The sequence below is a fragment of the Vespa velutina genome, chromosome 5 (genome assembly GCF_912470025.1).
Source record: "Vespa velutina chromosome 5, iVesVel2.1, whole genome shotgun sequence".
Lineage (NCBI taxonomy): Eukaryota > Metazoa > Arthropoda > Insecta > Hymenoptera > Vespidae > Vespa > Vespa velutina.
In genome coordinates, this window is record NC_062192.1 from 7,517,648 (window position 1) to 7,538,288 (window position 20,641).

Below are 20,641 nucleotides of genomic sequence, written 5' to 3' on the forward strand. Positions count from 1 at the left end.
CGTTTCTATCATAATGAGATCGTGTCAATTTCTAATCAGATACACTTATTCTATTAGTTATTATCGTTAACAAACATTAGTTTATACGATTTTTTACGCAAGTACTATTAAAAAAAAAGCATCTTAATTAGAATACATAGTGCTAGAGAATTATATTGTTATTAATTTATAAATACATTTTATAGATAAAATTTACATTTATAGATACAATTTGTCAATGAAAAACCAAATATCGAACTTGGATATATTCTAATACGTTCATATAGCATTAAGCTAAGAAAAATATCTATAGATCTACAAGTAAGGAAAAAGGATTTTTTTAAGGATTATTAAAACGAAAAGGTGTAGCCAACCACGAAGCTCGTGTTTACGAGGGAAATATGTGAAAGACTCGTGTTCACGCATCACTAGAGTAACTTCCGACGATAATTTACATAATTTGGTAATTATGGGTACGTGATATGTTCGGTATATCAAAGAGTTACCGCTTTTACTGCTAATGGTTATGATCCTCTCGAACGTACCCGTTCGCCCGTTCGAAATGCTAAAACGTTGAGAAACCCTGAACCACCATCGCTATCACCTCGTTTGGTTATGAATATATCCTGAAAACGATGCACTTCGCTATACTCTGACCTCTCACTCTCTTCTTCCACTTCTCTCTTTCTCTCTCTCTCTCTCTCTCTTCTTTCACTTCTCTCTTACTCTCTCTCTCTCTCTCTCTCTCTCTCTCCTTGTCTCTCACATTTCAGAGGAATATGGACTATTAATATCATTGCTGTTGCTATTACTGCTAACGACGGCATGCTAACAATATTATCCATGAGTGATTATCTTCAGCGTATAATTAATTAAAGGCCTATAGAAGATCACAATTATTATTCAATCGGATAAATTCCCGAAATACGAGACTTATTTCGACTTTTGAAAAATCTGTCACGTATATATAGACGTACCGTGAAACGATCTGTCATGATCGTAAAATTAAAACGTTTTTACGATTTCAAACTTCCATGTGAAATAATTGATGGATAATGAATAACGGATGTTGAATGGGAATGATGGATAGAGCGTAAAAAGTCGTGCATTTTGCGGCTTTTATATGCCGGGAGTATCGTTAAACGATTTGCCCGTAGATAGGTATATGCGATTTTAAAAGGTCCCTTCAATTTTCTCTATATTCGAGAATCGGTTACGTTGAATATGTTTTTAATTGGGCGACGCGTACCTTCCGACAATTTATTATTTTATATATATAAATATATATATATAATTATATATATATATATATATATATATATATATAAGTGCATAATATTATATAAAAAAAAAAAGAAAAAAAAGAAAGAAAAAGAAAGTCTTGCATTTCATATGGATGAAAATCTCTTTCATATATATTCTACAATGAAAATTTTACATCCATTATTTATCGTTCGTTATCATAGATCAATCAAATTAAACAAAAAATAACAGGAAAATATTGAGGTTCTTTCATATATATCGTAGGAACGAGTTTTTCGATAGTTATTTTATGGGATGACAGAAAGGTGAAACGAGAGGTAGCAGCGATTACAAGGTGTAACCTGCGTGAAACGTGTGTGGCTATGCACAACGCACGAATCTCGGTTGGGCAGATAATACCTGTATACCTCGTAGATATCCATGTAGAAGATGTACGATATCGCGTGCATTTAATGGAGTTACTCGGAAACACACTATCCAATTCCAATTACGCGGATAAACTGCATACTCCATCCTATGCTTCCACCCAACGTTCTCTCTCCCTCTCTCTCTATTTCTCTTTCTCTCTCTATCTCTATCTCTTTTATTCTCTATCTCTCTCTAACGCGACACCTTCCAATCGGCTTGTTCTCTATTCTACCTCCAACATCCAACTAAAGTTTCAAGCACGCTCGAAATTATATTTTTTCCAATTGAAAGTTACAAATCGTACTTAAAAAGAGCGGTACGACTATATATTTTTATAGCAATGTATTATATCTTTTATTGAGAGAGAGAGAGAGAGAGAGAGAGAGAGAGAGAAAGAGAAATAGTATAACGATATATATATATATATATATATATATATATATATATATATGAATGTATATATGCATATACGCCAGAAGTCCTCAAAAATATCGATTCCAATCGTTTGAAGAATATCAACGACGCTTTACGCACCTGTTGATATTTTCACCTACTATCTATTTGCTTAGTTAGAGCCTTAATATTTTACGTATTATAAAATTTTATCTTTTTTCAGTATTTCTTTATCAATATTAAAAAAATAATCCTAGAATATTTACGATATTGATATTTGCAAATAAAACAGTATATAAAATAAAGCTTTTATTTTGCTCATAGGTATCCTGGGTAAGGAGACAGGAAAACAGTGAAAAAATGAATTTGTTGACCGTTGGCCATCTCACGTACACCGGTGACCCAAGGTACACCATCGTGTTTCAATATCCGGACAATTGGCGTCTAGAAATCAAACGCGTCAATAGCAGCGATGAGGGTCAGTACGAATGTCAGATCAGCACTCATCCGCCCAAATTTATTCGCATAAATTTACACATCAATGGTAAGTCTTTCGTAACGTGCTAAAATAATATCCACGCTCTTAAAGAATAATATGTGCCTAGATAATATATATCTATGTAGAATATTTTATTTACATTTGTTTGAGTGAATATAACATAAATGAGTTCTTTGATGATAGGTCGAAGCGTCGAGTGTATCGTGTATCAGGTATGAATTGAACGTAATTAATGGTAACTTTGAACATTTTTGTTTTTATATTTTCCTTTGTGTCAACGATATCCGTATACACATATCTATGTACATATATACATATAACCAGCGAAAACTTTATAGTACTTGAAACCCTTTGATAAACTTACAATTTCATTCCATAACCTCCTTTATTTTCTACGAGATAGAAGTTGTATTCATTCTATTTCCTTCTACGATCTTACCACGATCTTTAGTAGTTCTTTTCGTGTACTTTTATATTTTTTCAGTGATAACAATGTTTCTTTCGCGAATAAGCTCTGTAGGACATTTTGTTGGAGCTTTTTTCTTTTATACGTCGATTACCATGCTCGTTACTGTACAGTGCTATTACAGTTTAGAAAGCCGTTCAAGTCATTCAGGATAATTTTCGCGTGAAAACAGTATGGTCCTTAATACGTAACAATTTTTCGCTCGAATCGTTCATTTTAAGAGGAATCTCGAACAAGAAGTTTCTTGGATCGAAAATAATGAGATTATTCGATACAAAGGATCTCGGCATTATAATACGAATGTACGCTTAATGTATACTTTAATAAAAACAAAATTCTTCTTACGTTTATATTTTAAAATTACTTTAATTATGTTATGTTATTGTTATTTATAATTTTTGTATACTTCCTTTGTAATTAAAATCGATTGATGTTCTTATGTAATTAACAATAAAAATGTCTAAAGTTTTACAGAAAGTTTGGAATAATATATATATATATATATGAAAATGGCTAATCTAATTTTATAAATAAATGTTGAAAAATTTCATAGGGAGTAGTGAATTCATAAATTCGTAAGATATAGATAATTCAAATAAAAGAGATCTTTCGTTGATATTCGTATCCATTAGATTAGTAGGAGAGTAAAACGTGGAGGAAGAGAAAAGAATAGTGGAATGAAGGAAAATGGAAGAGAGCTCCGGTATTCCATGAGCGATCGAACAAATTGGCTTCGTTCGCAAAGCCCTCATGGTAGGAAGACCGGTTAGAAGGATAATTGAAGGCGAAGTGGCGTAGTTGGAATGGACGGGGAGTACTGGTGAGTCGACTATTCGATGAGACTGCGCGAACGAAAACGGAAGAACTTGGTTTTGTCGATCCACGAAAGAGAAGTGGATAGGATTAATGTCTTCTGTCAAGTCGTACTGTACAATTCCGAGGATCCATAAGAAAGTAGATAGTCAAGAATGGTCCTTAAATGTAACCGAAAAAGTCGACAGCTATCTCGGTGCCAATGAAAATTTCAATGCGAATTTCAAAGTTTTCATAAGTATGAACGTGACTTGTTAAAAACGCTTGTTAGGCAAAGCAAAATGGCATCGTCTAGAAAATGGTGAGAGATATTTTTTATTTGAGGGAACCAATTTCAAAGGTGAAATATCATCTGATTTGTACGATTTCGAAGGAAATTAACAAGATCGTTGAATTCTCATGATAACAATCAGCCATAATGTCTTTTCGAAAAGATCTCTTAACTTTGGAATAGCACCTCGGTGAACGCTTACCGTCGAAGTTGGAAGTGATTAGGAACGATTTAACAGGATTATTCATTTCTCCAATTCGTCAAAACTAGTTGCGCGTTAATGTTTCGACCACCGGCCGTCGATATCCACTCAGGAATTTCAGTTTGCTCCAGTTTCCAATGGACCTATCGGGAAGTAACAAATACTTGTCGCGCTACCAACAAACCATCGAACAAACTCCTGTAACAACGTCACGCTCGTAAATTAATTCCGAGACATTCCGTAAGCGTCAAACTGCGGAACTAGCTTGAGAATTCTATTTTTTTTTTTGATTTTCCTTTTTTCTTTTTGCTTACGATCATCTTTTTCTTATTTCCCGATGTTAAATAAATTAAGAGAAATGTTTAAAATAATTTTCGAAAGTGTCACGTTTCTTTTGTTTCCTTCTTTTGAAAGCAAATAAACAAATGTCAACGCCAGTAAATTTAATGGATTGAGCCTTTACGATTTTTAAGATAAAAGTTTTGATTGAAAAACTTTAAAAATAGTATTTCAGAGTATCGCTAATGAGCAAATCGAGCGATCATAATTTTTACTTACGAACGTATTTCACACGATAATGTATAAATTCGAAAGGAGTTCGCGGAAAAGTTCACGCTGAAACTTCTATGAGTTCTTTTACGAAGAAATTTCTTGATCGCTATTTCGCATGTCTTTCATAGAAAGGAATTCTATCTATTCGCTTTTTATTCCTCCTCGACGCATTAATTTTTCAAATCAACGAATTGAACTTAATTGTGAAAGAAATATCTCGTCTATTAATTCACGTCTAAATATTCATATAATCTTCGAGAAATTGATGAAACAACGGTAAATACGTTTTTGATGATAGTCGTATATCTTTACCTTCTTGTTCGCCCGATCGACAAAGTTAATTTCCTACTACGTAGTCGGTGCCAGGAAAAAGAAACTTTCATAACAGGTCGAGAGCTTAAACGTTTTGTTTTTTTAGAAAAGGGATTATGACACCTTCTTCATGAAGTTTCAGAAGATTCTTTCGTAACTTACTCTCTCTCTCTCTCTCTCTCTCTCTCTCTCTTTCTCTCTTTCTCATTCAACTAGACGCTATACTTGGAAAAATCCATTTCCCTGCTTATCTCACGGGAATATGCCACGAGTTCGTTCCGACGGGAAAATTTATATTATTAACTTTCTGCAGTATTTGCGTAATGAAAAAATTATGTACTTGAAAACTGTTCGTAACGTCTATTTCTATTATTATTCAATACTAGTACATTGACTAAAATCTTCTTTCCTACAGAGAAAAAGAGAAGAGAAAAATATTAAAGAAGAAATTGACCGTTATGATATACCTAAATGTCAAGAAAAATGATACATAATTTACGATCAGATATTTCGTTTAGGCTTAATTCGAAATTTATATATGTTATCGTTCTATCCTGGAATTCGTTCAGACATGTTTAGCCGAAGGATTTGAGAAAGAATCCCGGTCAGATAATCTTCTTGAAACTACAACATCCGTTGTCACTTATACATACCAAGAAGAAGAAGGGTCGTGTTCCCTTGCTGAACGAGCTGGTGAACGAACGGAGAGTAAAGGATCAGTGTATAATCCCAGACAGGAAGATATCCAACCAACGAAAAAGAGGTAGCATCCGAATGGCTAAAGCCATCTGTATATCAACCTTTCGACGAGCCTCTTTTACTTTTCCATCATTACAGCCTACAAAACTTTTCGCACTATTAAAAGTGAACATTCACCCTTTGTAAAGGGTGAATTCGAAATAAAAAAAAAAAAAATATTACTCGAACGTATTTTGATTATAATGATTTTTTTTCTTTTTTAAAATTTGTTTACAAATGTATATTCGAAAATTTGATCCTTAACTCGTGTCAGTGAAACTCTTCGCATGAAGATTATACAAAGACATCTTTTATAGAATGACGTCAAATTGAAATAGAACGTTAGACAGACATAATAGTCAATCGATTTATTACGTCGATTTTAACAGAAGATCATTCCTCGTCTAAATTTATAACCAAAAAATCTATCTACACAGAGCCGTCACATCACTGATATTTTCAACGAACAATAAGAGAGAAAGAAAAAAGGATAGGAGGTGAGAAAGAAAAAAGTTTTCAACACGTTTTGTACAATTCGTAGAACGGCAAACATCCTAAATGCTATGGCATCAACGAGAAGGATCGAAAGCAGAAGTTTGGCAGGAGTAAAACATTTTTCACCTATTCATGAGCTTGAAAATATCACTCGAGAGCAGTCGAGATCTATACTCAAAGCATTTTCCTTCTTCATGATTCTTTTCCTGTGGCCACAAACATATAGACGCATAGATCTATGCATACAATCCAAGTTGAATATATATATATATATATATCTTTTTCTTTCTCTTTCTCTCCTTCTCTTTCATACATACATTCGTAAACCCTAACTCTTTCGATTTCGTATCTGGAAGAGATCCAGAAAACGAGGAGGGGGTGGAATCGTTTTGAATCAGCCCACAGCACCGTTAGCAGTATATGCATACGAACGCGTGGACAAGCGCGTTTTGTCAATATTTATTGGCTCAATAAAATAAAATACTCATGGCTCAAGTCAGCCATAATCCGATAGTGTTCGGAGTATTTAGGTCAAAAAGAGAGAGAGAGAGAGAGAGAGAGAGAGAGATGCAGAAAGAAAGAGAAAATTTGAAAATTATTTCGCCAAATGAAATATCGAAATTTATTTTCAACGATAATTTATAATCTACAGCTTAACGATACGAAAATAATACAAGTTTGAGTTTTAATCGCAAAAGTGCGAAAATGGATTTCCATAATGTAATTACTTATTAATAAATTCTTATGAAAACGTACAATGGCAGAAGAGATTTCGAGGCAAAAATCGATGCCCGATGGAACTTCATTTATTATTTATTATATCCAATGTATTTATATTATAGATATTGATTAAAGATAAATACTTAATAAAGATAAATACAAATAAATAATATAAATAAATAATAATATTATTTGTTTTCATTCAAAAGGTCTTGACAACGTTTAGACTATCGCATCTTGAATTCGTTTCATCCTATTTCAGCGCCATCCGTCCAAATAGTGGACGGCGCGGGTCAACCGCTAAGGGACAAATACTACGAGGCAGATAGCACCATCGAACTGCTATGCGTCGTGCGTCACATAGCGATGCAGGTCCAGTACAGTGTCGTCCAATGGCTCCATGGTAATCGAACTCTGAACTATGACACAACGAGAGGTGGTATCAGGTTCGTCGAACATTTAAAATAATATATCAGTTTTAGTTCGAACATTTTTCGAATGATTTTTTCGATTGTTTTAACATTATTTTTAATTAGTAATAACTTACGTTAAAACAATTTCTGTTTGTTTATACTTAATGAAGAATTATTTCTGAAGATAGGAGTTGTAAAAAAAATTACGTATTTCATAATATCAGAGGGTTTAAAAAATCTTGCAGATAAAAATGTAAGATTTTTTTTTTTTGTTTTCAAGCAAAAAATTATATAAAGAATATAAGAATCAACGAGCCTTTTAAGAAATAACTTATCCAATTCATTAACCGGCTAAAGTAATTTTATTAATTATCGAATATTACGATATTATTCTTACATTTTCATCGAAGCGTCATTGTTCGTTATCCAAGAGCTATATACGATGCACTCAGCTTCTTAGATAATTATTCTTTATTCTCGACAATAAGCTCGTCGTTTCTTCTTCTTCGAGCCTTCTCTTTAATTCCAACTTGGTGCCCCGGTCGATGTAAATATTAAAGAACATTTTAACAATTAAAGGGAACATTATCATTCGACCAACATTTTAATGAGATTTCTTTTGGAAAGAATGAAGAAAGGTAGATGACTCGCGAAACGTCTGGATAGCAATTTTCTCAATTAAAAGTGCTCCAGGTAGGACGATTTTACTATTCGAAAATTCGAAAATAAAAGGGAAATGGGATTAGATGATCAAGAGTCCTGGCATTTCTCTCTCTCTTTCTCTCTCTCTTTCTCTCTCCCTTTCTCTTTCTCTCTCTTTCTCTTTCTATTTCATAACGACATTCTTAATACGTTCCTACGCTTTCATAACTCGATTCGATACGGTCAAGTTTTAACCAAGTAATAGCAAGGCGTAAGAATTCATTATTCCAGCCTGTCTCGGTATAAATGTCGAGTTCTCGAGATCCGTAATTCTTCGTACTCTTAGTTCTGTAAATAAAATTCAAACTCACTCGAAACAACGGCCGAGAACATTCATGCTCGTAAAATAAGAAATTCTCGGGTAATACCTTCACCGATTAAGAATCCATGAACAACGACGATGATTTTCGTCGAAATCGAAGGAAATACGACGAAGAAAACGCGTAAGAAATTGAATTCGCTAGGACATGACTATCCGCGAACAAAATAAGCTTGAAACACTAAAACTAAAGCAATTTAAACTTTCCATCGTTGTCACCTTTCGAAACTCCATTTAAACGGTGCAACGTTAATTTTGTAACCGCTTGTATACTCACCACAATTGCTACGCGAACGAGATACATACAATATAACTTCTCGTATGCATGTATGTCGCCATGTTTTTCTTTCTATTAGTTAGAAGTGAGTTCGAATGTTTCTGTTCGAGTTACAAAATTGGTCCTTTAATTACCGACATGCATTATACTTACGTTATACCAGAGTTAAAATTGTACAAATACTCGTACGAACGCTTACAGGGAAATGATGAAAGCCAAAATATGTCCTTCCATCCCAAGAATGAACTATTATTTGTAATGTATTCGTAGTTTGGGAAAATTATTTAATGAAACACGGATAGTCGCTTTAGATTTGTTATTGCCTTAATAATGTATTATATTCAAGTTTATTTGGTATATATACATATATATATATATATATATGTATAGTTAATTCAATATTCTCCGGTGTTATTAAATAAATCTGTAACAGTATTTTTGTTTTATATGTTACATTTAATTTATACATCGCTAATGTAACACACCTACCTTATATGAAAAGAATCGAATATAGCGAATATAATTACGAACGGTTACTGCAAAAGGGTAACTTTGGTATACCACTAGAATGTAAAGGGAGATCGAGTTATCGTCTTTACAAGGAAAGTTATAATCCAACTTCAACTATTCGTGATGTGCCTTTCGCAAAGCGACACCTCACGTTTTCCCATGGTACGTTGATCCATGCTAAGTAAACCTGGGCGTACTTGAAAATAGATAGAACTGCCACAACGAGAGAGAAATAAAGAGAATGAGAGAGGGAGAGAGAGAAAGAGAAAGAGAGAGAGAATGAAAAAATGATCCTGAAATTGTTTGTAACGACAAATCGTAAGTGAAGTTAAAGAGACGAAGACTTAAGAAACAAAATAGAAAAAAGTAATGAAACAGAATGTAAGGTCGTTGAAAATGTTGAGGATCGGTTCATAGACCACTACGAAGAGTAAACTCGATATCACCGTATATATTGCTCGTGGTAAATGGAATTAGTTTCCCGTACTCTTTGTACATATCAAGATATGTACACGAAGAGTCTCCTTTTACCTGAAGAGATAGAGCGTGAAGAGAGAAGAAGAAAAATAAGTTACTAACCTCACTCCATCATTCTTTTTCTCACTCGATCTCTTGTTACTATACTATCTATTCGTCTTCCTTTCTCGTCATCATAAAAATACCACGTGGTGCACATGGTCGCATAAACAAGCGACTAACGTAGCTTAATATTTTTTCCGTAAGCTCCTTCCGATAAAAAAGATAACCAGAGTGAGAGAAAAATAAAGAAAAAGAAAGAGAGAGAGAAAGAAAGAGAGAGAGAGAGAGAGAGAGAAAGGGAGAAGGGCACTATTATATATATGGGGAGAAAAAGACGGAGACACTATTATCTTCGTCGGGTAAGAAATTAGAGCCGACAAGTGCTGATTTAACGAGCACTCGAGGCTGTTTAGTACCTCGACCTCCGGCATTTCCATGACATTATGGAGTAGAGTAATGAGAAAAGCGATGATAAAAGTGACGGTAGAGACGCATCGTCATCAAAGGTTTAACGATCGACGATAAAGCTAGTAAATTTGGTAATTTCGTTTAGTGGTTAAAGTCAGGAAAGCTTCGTTTCGTCTATAAAAATTAAAAAAAAAAAAATAATAATAAAAAAAGGAAAGAGAGAAAAAGAAGGAAATATCTATGTATGCCAAGCGATAGAGATTAATCGATGCGTGATATATGGTTCGTGGTCTATGGAGATAGGAAATAGGGCACGATGATAAAATGAAAGAGAACGGAAAGAGATTCGACGATCGTCAAATCGTGCGGATATTAAATCCATCGGAAATTTGGCATCGAAAAGAAATTTGCATACGAACGCAAAGACTAAAATTTGGACTGAATTACTTCATCATTACTGTTCGAGAAATTGAGCTAGAAAAAAAAAAAAAAAAAAGAAAGAGATCAATTTAGTTTTTTTTCTCCTCGAAGAAGCAAATTACTAAGAACAGTTACAATCAGCCTTAGAGCGTATCGTTATGAAGAAAAAAAAAAAACAAAAAAGAAAAAAAAACAAAAAAAAAAAGAAGAAAAAAGAATGATCAAATAGAAAATTCAAAAGAACTAATCGAATGAACGAACATAATCTATTGATTTGCAAGCGCTTGTAATAGAGATAATTCAACCGTATTTAATCGTACGTTCGAGAATTCATGTAATTAATGATCAAATAATTGAAATTTCGTTTAGATTGTTATTTGGATAATCAATGTTAAAGCAAATTAGTTTAAGAAAAAATACATTTTACAATAATATCTATTGACGTGATTGAAAAGTATGAACTTCTTCTATCACAATGATTCTTAGTCTTTTTATATCTTTCTATTAACTGTACTATCGTAATCACAAAAACGATAATAACCAGTACCTAATCAAATCGTATAAAAGTCTTAAATCGATCCTAATTCATCAACGTGTCATGTACGATACGATAGTTCGACACACGGATATAAGAGGGGAAAAAAGTTTCACATTTTTTTTCCGATATCAACGATTACACGCCCCTATTATTAGCAACGATCGATCAAGATAAAAGCTTGCGACTCACTTCGCGGTTATTAACCGTGACGGCAGAAGGATGGATTTGTACGGAAAAAAGAAAACGGATGAAATTCTTATGATCATCGAACCTTGACCAAGCACGAAAGGTTTGAAAGAAAAGCTTTTTCATCAAATATAATATAATTAAAACTTTTTAATCATTAATTCTAAGATGCATTAAATATTAAATTATTTAGAAACAATATGCATTTTACTTATGTAAAATTAGTATTTTTTAAATAATATAAAACAAAAAAATTCTACAATTATAATAATAAGTATAAACCTTATTCCTTAATATTTCTTCAGAGTTCCAACGGGAAAGTTCAACAAAAGAGGTAAAATTGATCGTACGAAGACGTCTTCAATTTAAAGGCTACGTTCCTTAAATGAGCACCATTTTTCATTGTGCTTAAACTGCACGCAAAAAGGAAGTATTTTCACCTCGAGAAGAGTAATCCCGTTATATACATAAAATAGACGTTCTCACTCTGTTCGCGACGCAATTAGCGCTACGCTCGGCTGCGAAATCAAATATATATGTATGTACGTCGTTGTATTAGCGAATGGGAAGCGTTGGGTGTATCTATGTCTATCGTGGAGGCCCTTCTGGATCAGCAAACAATTTTCTTGGGGACTTTTTATCGTTGCGAGATAACGAGCGAACAAATTGCAGCGCAAGAATTTTTTCAATTAAACTCTTTTCCCTTCTCTTCCTCACTCTCTCTCTCTCTCTCTCTCTCTCTCTCTCTCTTTCTCTTTTTCTCTTGTTTTACGCGCATTCTATATCTCTTTCTCTCTTTCTCTCTCTCTTTCTCCCTCTTTCAACAGTTAGTACAAAGTAACCCCTTTATCCTACTTTTTCTTACCAAGGGAAAATCGTTCTCCAGCATTTGCGTGTGTTCGTGTGTTCAGTTAAACGGATAAACGTGAATCATGTCGAGAATCGCGCGGTGACTGCGATTAAGAGCTTACGTCGTGCCCGAATCTGTAAGAAATAAGAGTTTTACTTTTTTTCTCTTTTTCTTTTTTATTTTTTTTTTTTTTTTTTTTTTCTTTTATTCCCTTCTCCATCTCATTCTCGCGAATAATTTCTATCCTATATAATGGAATTTTTGTTATAAGTAATACAAAAAATGGGATTAACCGTATAGAACAATCGCCTTTGTCGTGAGTCGACTTCTATCGTCGTTCACATCTTCTTTCTCTTCTTCCTTTTGCAAAAGAAAAATCGTAAAGGCTGAAACCAGTAAAATATTTTTCACCAAAGAAATACGATCAAAATAGAATAGAAGTTCCGCCATCTTTTCATTCGCTTTTCCGAGTTTCCGAGAAAGCGTGCACGAACGGAGAAGACGGGCAGTCCCTTGAGGCCAACCTTCAACTTCTCCTTTTCTTCCACCCACTCCCTCCCACCCCCATCTTTCTAACCCTCTTCCACCATTCCTCCGAGAACCGCGGTTGTTAAATTGAAACCAGCAATTAACGTACTTCGAGGAAGAGGTCGTCGGTGCTATTCTTCTCCTCGAAAAGCAGAAGTAGAGACGCTTTCTAACGAGAAGGAGACCTACTTAATGCCAGTGTCGCTTGCCCGCTTGAGAAACCGAGATACACCCACCTACGTTCGTCATCTTTTTTTTCTTTTTCCTTTCCTTTCTCCTTTTTTTTCTTTTTTAATTTTACGCTGAGCTTCATCGATCCACCGACGAGCGAAGGAAAGAGAAAGAATAGGAAAAAAGAAAAATTGGGCTGCGAATTCTTTTGCAATAATATATCTCGACGTAACTATCGTTTATATTTCGTGTGTATATTTGTGCTGGATGAATAGCATAACATGAAATAAAAAGAGAGAGAGAGAGAGAGAGACAAAGAGAGAGATAGAAGTGAGGAATATCTTTATTTATATTCAAATTTAAATAAATAGTTCGAAAGAACATTTGAAAAAATGATTAACTTGTAGATTTTGTCGGAAAATTATAAAAGGTAGACATTATTTAAAAATTTAGCAATAAATTTGGCAAGTAATCAATTTTACTTTATTCGCTTTACATCGTCTCTACATAGATAAATATACATATATATATATATATATATGTGTGTGTGTGTTTGTGTGTGTGTACGAATACATTCGATAATCGTCAATTTTATTACTCTCTAACTAAAAGCTATGGAGCTTTTTTTTATGTTATAGAATAAAAAAATAGTAGTTATGCAACTACTTTTCTTCGAAATTTAATAAGTCTTTAAGATCAAATTAAAATATAAAATTGGATGCGAGGTTTTGTAATTATAGTTTGAAGAAAAAAAGTATATAGTATAATGGAGAACGTTGGATTACATGCTCGTTGGTAGTAATGAGAAATTCGAGAAACTCTTCTCGTTTGAAATGTTTCCCATTCCGCTAAGGAAATAAAGCAAAGAAGGACAATAACAAAACGAAGAACTTTAATAGCATCTTATGTCTGATCGGATTGATGGACATATCTTAAAAAGAATTTATATGCAAGGCAATGAAACTTCCGTTTAAATAAAGAGGAAATTTATGATGTTTTAATTCTCATAAAAGTCAGCAATTAAATGTATGTCTTATAACTTTAAAAATTTCAACGATATTTTAATTGCTAAACAGTCGACCTTTGTGTAAATTTATAACGTTTTGTCGACTGTGCATAGTCTCCCGGTTCTTTTTAAATTCTTTGTAAATTAATTAATAATGCATAAAAATCAAGTACACGTTACAGGTACAAGTACCAGTGCGTAATTTTAACTGAGACATATAGTACAAGTTTACATATATTATAATGTTATTTAATTACAGCATATCCCATTTTAAATTACGCTTACACATTATTAGAACCGTTGGATAGAAAAAGTAAAAAGAAAAATATAAAAAATAAAAATAATAAACGAAGGGAAGATATAAAAAGCAAGAAAATATAATATATTACGATGAGCGGACGCATTTTCAAAGCAATATTTTGTCCTACGATCGTACATGAAGGGACACTTTATCGCATATATATTATTCCGATTTCATTCGGAAACGAGCTCGTACGTACGAAGAGGAAGTTTCGTATATGTATATAAATATATGTATGTATATTTATATATGTATATATATATATTGTAATGAAAATTTCAACGAGTCACATTTGTTTTAGCGTGAAAACGGACCTAATGGAGGAAGGGGCCAACTCTACTCTCAGCATAGCGAGAGTCGGACCAGCGGACAGTGGTAACTACACGTGCATGCTCACCACCATGCCTGATCAGCCTGCAACGGTTCATGTACATGTCCTGAATGGTGAGAATAAAATAGAACAAAAATTTATTCCTCATCCCTCAACTAACTCTCATCCTCACTCAACCATTACTCCTTTCCTCCTCATGGTGAATACCCGTCTACCAAAATACGATGTTGCCTCTCTCATCCCGATCGATAAGCACTCAAATATTCATACGAAGGAAAAGCAACGAGAAAGACCTCGATCCTACCGCCTACCGCAATACGTATATACATAGGTATATATATATATATATATATATATATGTATGTATGTATGTATGTATGTATGTATATATGTATGTATGTATGTATGTATGTATGTATGTATGTATGTATGTATGAATGTATACCTATACACATATTTGATCACACGTAGGTACACTTTAGTCTACAGAGATCCGAATTTTTATTCTCACGGGAGAAAATTTCTATATCCTATACCTTCCTATCGTTCGGGAGACATTCAGATAAAATTGAAAAACGTAACTTTTGGATCAACGAGTGAATTCTTCATTTCTGATAAGATACGATAAGTACTTTTCGTCGTTGAGACAATTTTTTCAATTACTTACATTTTATGGTTACTTTTTCAATGAAAATTTAAACAACTCTAAACCTCCCTCTCACGGGAGAATAAATAGTTATATAAAAAGAAAATAAGGAAAAAGAAAGAAAAAAAAAAAAAGAAAAGAAAATACGATAATTTTTATGTCGAAGATTATCAGGAAGATTATCGTTAATATAATTATCCTTCATTCGACTCCTTTTCGGCTGTCGACGATGCTATTTGAATACGTTTCTCGCTGATTCGAGAAAAAACTTGGGCCAACCACTCAACTCGTAATATCTTCAAATGCATCCTCTCAAAAACGAACGTTTCGATAGAGACGAATCTCGTTGAAACTCAATGTAAAACGCGATTACTTTGAGCGCATTGATACGATTAATTTCAATTTCACGAACGTCCTTCGAGTAACTACTGCCGCGCCATTTTCGAGGAGTCTCTTTAAAATTTCTACGCTATTTAATCGCATTTGTCCATCTTTTTGATTGCATCGTTACGATGAGACGACACGAAATCATGTTTTTTATCAATCTATTTACTCGGTAATCCAATACCAACCATCATCTACCTTCCAATCAATGATTTATTCTTGTGAAATAAACGAGCGATTATAATAATCAAAACGGAGTACATGAAAATAAAATAGATGAGTTTCTAACAATGACGTGTATTGAATTTTCAAACGCGTTTACTTTAGTCTCGTGAGCTTTCGATCATCAATGTTTTGAAACACAATTTGTTTTATTTCTTTACACGAATCGAAACACTAGCTTTGCGAAAGTGACGCGTTCGTCACTGACTACTGAAAGCCACTACTCAATGTTCGTATATACCTCTTTTTTTCTATCTCTTTCTCTCTCTCTCTCTCTCTCTCCCTCTCTCTTTCTCTCTAAAAGCACACAGAGACACGCATAGAAAATAGAAAGAAAAAACACAAGAAAGAGAGAAAAAAAAGAGAGTGCGAGAAAGAGAGAGAGAGAGAGAGAGAGAGAGAGAGAGAAAGAGAGAGAGAGAGAGAGAGAGAGAAAGAGAGAGAGAGAGAGAAAGAGATAGAAAGAGAAAGAGAGAAAATTTCGATCTATCCTTCGGAACAAATCCTGTTGGAATAAAGTGAACACCATACCATGAGATAGATATATGGATAATCCAACCATAATTCCATCAAGCCTCATCCACCTACCCTTTATGTTGCAGAGAAAGCGATATGTTACCCCACTATAACTAGAAGCACCATTGTTAACCGAGAAAGCATTCAACTATCGATACTTCCCTTGATGCTGATCGAAACATTGTCTCGATAAAGCTTCGTTCTTCTTTTTCTCCTCTTCCATTCTATCCACTCTGAACACAATCTCGTTGCATTTTGCACGAGTGGACAGACAAGTAGTTCCTCGAAATAATTTCGAAATATTTCGAAAGGGGAATTTATTTATGTACGCGTGTTTCATACGTGCGACCACGCGATGATGATAACATCGAAATAATAAAAAAAGGAGAAAAAAAAACAGAAAAAACGAAATTTTAGACGGAATCGAATTCAAGGGTCCAAACAAAAATTGTTCCACAATAAAAGTTTTGAAAGAATTCAACCATTTCTTGCCAAAAGAAGAATAACTATAAGCGAAAGAACTATAAAATTTTAAGTCGTGAAAGTATTGTAGAACGTAGGTATAGACACGAAAGACACGCTATTCAATGGCAAAAGAAAAAGGAAAAAAAGAAAAAAAGAAGGAGAGAGAGAGAGAGAGAGAGAGGAAGAAAGAAGGTTCAATTCAACGACACAACACAAGGGCTACCTTTAGAATCTCCTCTCAGGCTCTCCTATAGCACTTTTCTCTCATCGAGAATCTCACCTCCGTAAAAGTTATAGTGTTTGAGTGTATACCCCGATGTTTCAGGAGAAAGCCTAGCCGAGTTGCATCATGGTGGTTCACGCGACATTCAAGCGGACGTCTGGAGTTCTCTACTACTCTTCCTCTTCGCCATTCTAGGATGGCTTCAGGTGCTGAGATGAAGACTCGACAATGCTCGCTGCGACCCTCATAAAGGCATTCTCAGTACTCGCTGCTGAGATATGAGAGTGCGATGACCGATGACTGAAACGAACATGACGAAAAACGTTATCGTCTTATACGTGGCACGAACCTTTTTATTGTTTCGAAAGGTATAAGAATGAGTGAGAAATAATAAAAGATAGAGAGAATGCTGAAATTGAAAAGAAAAGTATGATCAACGGCGTTGCTTTTTTTTTGTTCTTTTTTTTTTTTGTTTTCTTAACAACCGTTCAAGTATGGAAATTAAATAGAAACAAAGAGAGAAAAGTAAAAAAAGTTTTTTCTACAAAAATTGTCTTATACAAGGACCTAATTATTATTGGCAATCATTTCATTTGATTTACGTAATCGCACTTTGAAAAATTATCGTTATTTTTTATAGAACCATTGTCTTTTTATTGTGATTCCTGAGAGTAGTTACAGCAACGCCGTCGTAAATTTGACAAGTACAGTGATATTTTTATCGTCGTAATTGAAATACCGATAGTAAACTATTTACCGTTTACAGTTGTCGTAAATTAAATTATCGTGCTTCGTTGTTAAAACGGAGGATTACATTTATCCGAGCTTCGATGGGAAAATTTACCGAGTGGTTGGAATTGTTTCGAGAGGTTGGTTCGGGAGCAACGTTGAGAATTTTGAGAAAAGATCCGAAAGGACATGATGCGAAAATGAGAATCGCATTATTGTCCAAGAGCTCATTTAGTTCATCAGTGAGGAAAAAGATCGAGCGTTGAGATCAAATAACTCGATACAATTAAAATAGTCGTTATTACTTGAATAAGAACCAATAACCGTTCAATTACTTGCTATCTTACGAAGTAAGATAGATTATTAAGGTACAGTCGCGCAAAAAATATCAAATGCAACGTTGCAAAACTGGAGTTTGTTATTATTAATTATCGTTAAAATGAAATACGACCGATGGCTGAGAAACGTTTACACGTTTGGTTCGTAATTTATCGAAGAAATTTAATGAACAGAGAGATTCGATCATCCGTTCACAAAGAGGAAATCTATGAGAACGACTACGCGTGCTATATCATTGACCAAGAAATATCCTTATTCGTCCGATCGAGTAAGCATGATTCGCTTACGTAGCGTGTAAAATCGAAGATCGAAGAACACGATTCAAACTCAGTGTTCGAACTTTCGAGGAATAACGCGTGAGAAACAGAGCGAGAATAAGCCCCTCTGTTCTCTTTTTCTCTAAGTGATATTTATAGGTAACCTACGTTTATATATATATATATATATATATACATATATATATATATGCATGTATGTATGTATATACATGCATATGACTCCTCGTTTCTCGAAAATCCTACGGCGAATCCTCGGTGTATCAAAAATGTCAAAAGCTGTTTTTCCTCGCAAAGACTTCGAGAATCGATGATACGAAAAAACAAGTATATATGTATATTTGCAAAACTGAAGGGAATATGAGATAATTTAAAATCGGGCCAAACGGCGAACTAATACCTACGTATGAAGGCGAGAATTATGCGCTTTCGTCGAAGAAAAATATTACGAAATAAACTATACGCGTTTTACAAGAAATAATCTTTATTTCATTACACTCCTTTCTCTTATCGTTTTAATTTCAGTCAAGAAAATCTACGAAAAAACAACGCTTCAATCTTCTCAAGCAGCCATCCTTGGATTCTAAAAGGTACAAGGAAAGATTATCACTGGTATAAATTACATTATATAGTAGTAAAATGATGGAATTAAAATATAAAAGAGTAGCCATTTCAAATATAAAAATTTCTTTTTCTTTATATTACATATTTCTTAGTATGTAAAACTTCTTAGAAAGTATTTGCAAAAGGATGAGATAGTTAAAAAAAAAAAAAAAGATGTAAGTATAATAATTAATAAAAAATAAAAGAAAAGAAAAAAAAGAAAACAGAAAGAAATATAAGAAAAAAGAAAAGGCAATAAAACATTTCGTTACTTTAATATTCAGAAGGGTCTCTTCTTCTTGAATTATGCAGTTTCAAGTATAACGACGTGAAGCGAAGCAATTAAGTCTAACATACGGGGAACACGAATAAAATAGACAAGACACATACTATTGTACTTCCATGCTCACGCGTTTCTCTCTTTCGGAGTGAAATGTAAATCACTGGGGCGTACGAAATCGTCGCAATTATGCCCGTGTAACGAGTTCTACGGGAATGGACCGTGGACCTTGTTAAAATCGTGACGTTCGCGCGAGCATAAAAGAGCATTGATGTAGAACGTTTGTTTCATGCTCGAAATGGAATTTAAACGCTCGATAAGCACTCACTCGATCGATCAATCGAATTGACCGTAGCACGAACCGTGCCTTGCGTACCTTTCAAAGTTTTTCCTTTGTTGTATAGATTTTTAACATTATATTGTTCCTCCAAAATTACATATCTGTACACGTTTAATATTATCCGTCCGTAAAATCGAAAAATAACAGATCTGGATAAAAGTATTATCGGTTTTGGAATAACGTTAATTTTTCGATAAAATCAACGCTATATTTTTCTTGCGATCGAATTATAAGATTTTTAAATAATAGAGAATAATGACAAAATATAATTAAAAATGAATAAAGACTCAAAAATATAGAGAATAGTACGATCAAAATGCTTTCATCTCTCTCTCTCTCTCTCTCTCTCTCTCTCTTCTCCCTCTCGGTACTGCCCATGTCTCGGTAGATTTCTCGTTACTTGACTGAATACGTGCACCGCAATATTCGTACCTACCTTTGTGTTACGATTCACACATTCAGAATCCAGCTATGTGGAGATTGAAGTTAGCGAAATGTGCTCTCTTCCTGTGACCGAAAGTACAGAAGAGAGAGAGAGAGAGAGAGAGAGAGCCAGACAGACAGACAGACAGACAAAGATAGAGAAGGAGAATAAGTCTACGGTAAGTATAGTACAACGCTAGCGACAGATTGGACGTTGCTTCATCGATCCTCATTGAGGTCCTCCAGGAACTCTATTTATCCTCCTAGGGCTAGACCAGTCGCACCTACGAACAAGAAATACTATTCGAAATAGTGGTGTAGAGAATCACCGATAGATATTCAGCTGGTTTTCAAATGTTTCCCTTGCAGCAACGTTAGCAACTTTTGATATATTCTCACTATATTTCTTTCTCTCATGGTTGTATAACATATTCATTAAGATATCTTATTACCCGAGATAATAGTCTGTTTGCTAGGACAAAGAAGATGAAAAATGATAATAAAATAATCGATTTTTGATGATTTTAAACGTCAGATAAAAATTTACATTCAGAAATCGATCGGTAATTATATATTGTTTAATATCATGTCGAAAGATAAGCGACA

The 20,641-nt window shown here is 34.0% G+C and overlaps 1 protein-coding gene across 13 annotated transcripts in view; it reads left to right on the plus strand.

Annotated features, from left to right (window-relative positions):
* LOC124949027 (zwei Ig domain protein zig-8-like) overlaps nucleotides 1–19,775 on the plus strand; it is a 170,967-nt gene extending 151,192 nt beyond the window's left edge. For 10 of the 13 annotated variants that reach the window (XM_047493492.1, XM_047493495.1, XM_047493493.1 and 7 more), the window contains 4 exons: nucleotides 2,368–2,587; nucleotides 7,374–7,557; nucleotides 14,561–14,703; nucleotides 17,149–19,775. In XM_047493492.1, the coding sequence (XP_047349448.1) occupies nucleotides 2,368–2,587; nucleotides 7,374–7,557; nucleotides 14,561–14,703; nucleotides 17,149–17,264 (663 nt within the window). In that variant the 3' untranslated portion in view covers nucleotides 17,265–19,775. The other 3 variants (XR_007100935.1, XM_047493500.1, XM_047493499.1) reach the window with 3 other exon arrangements.
* Nucleotides 19,776–20,641: the final 866 nt, after the last annotated feature.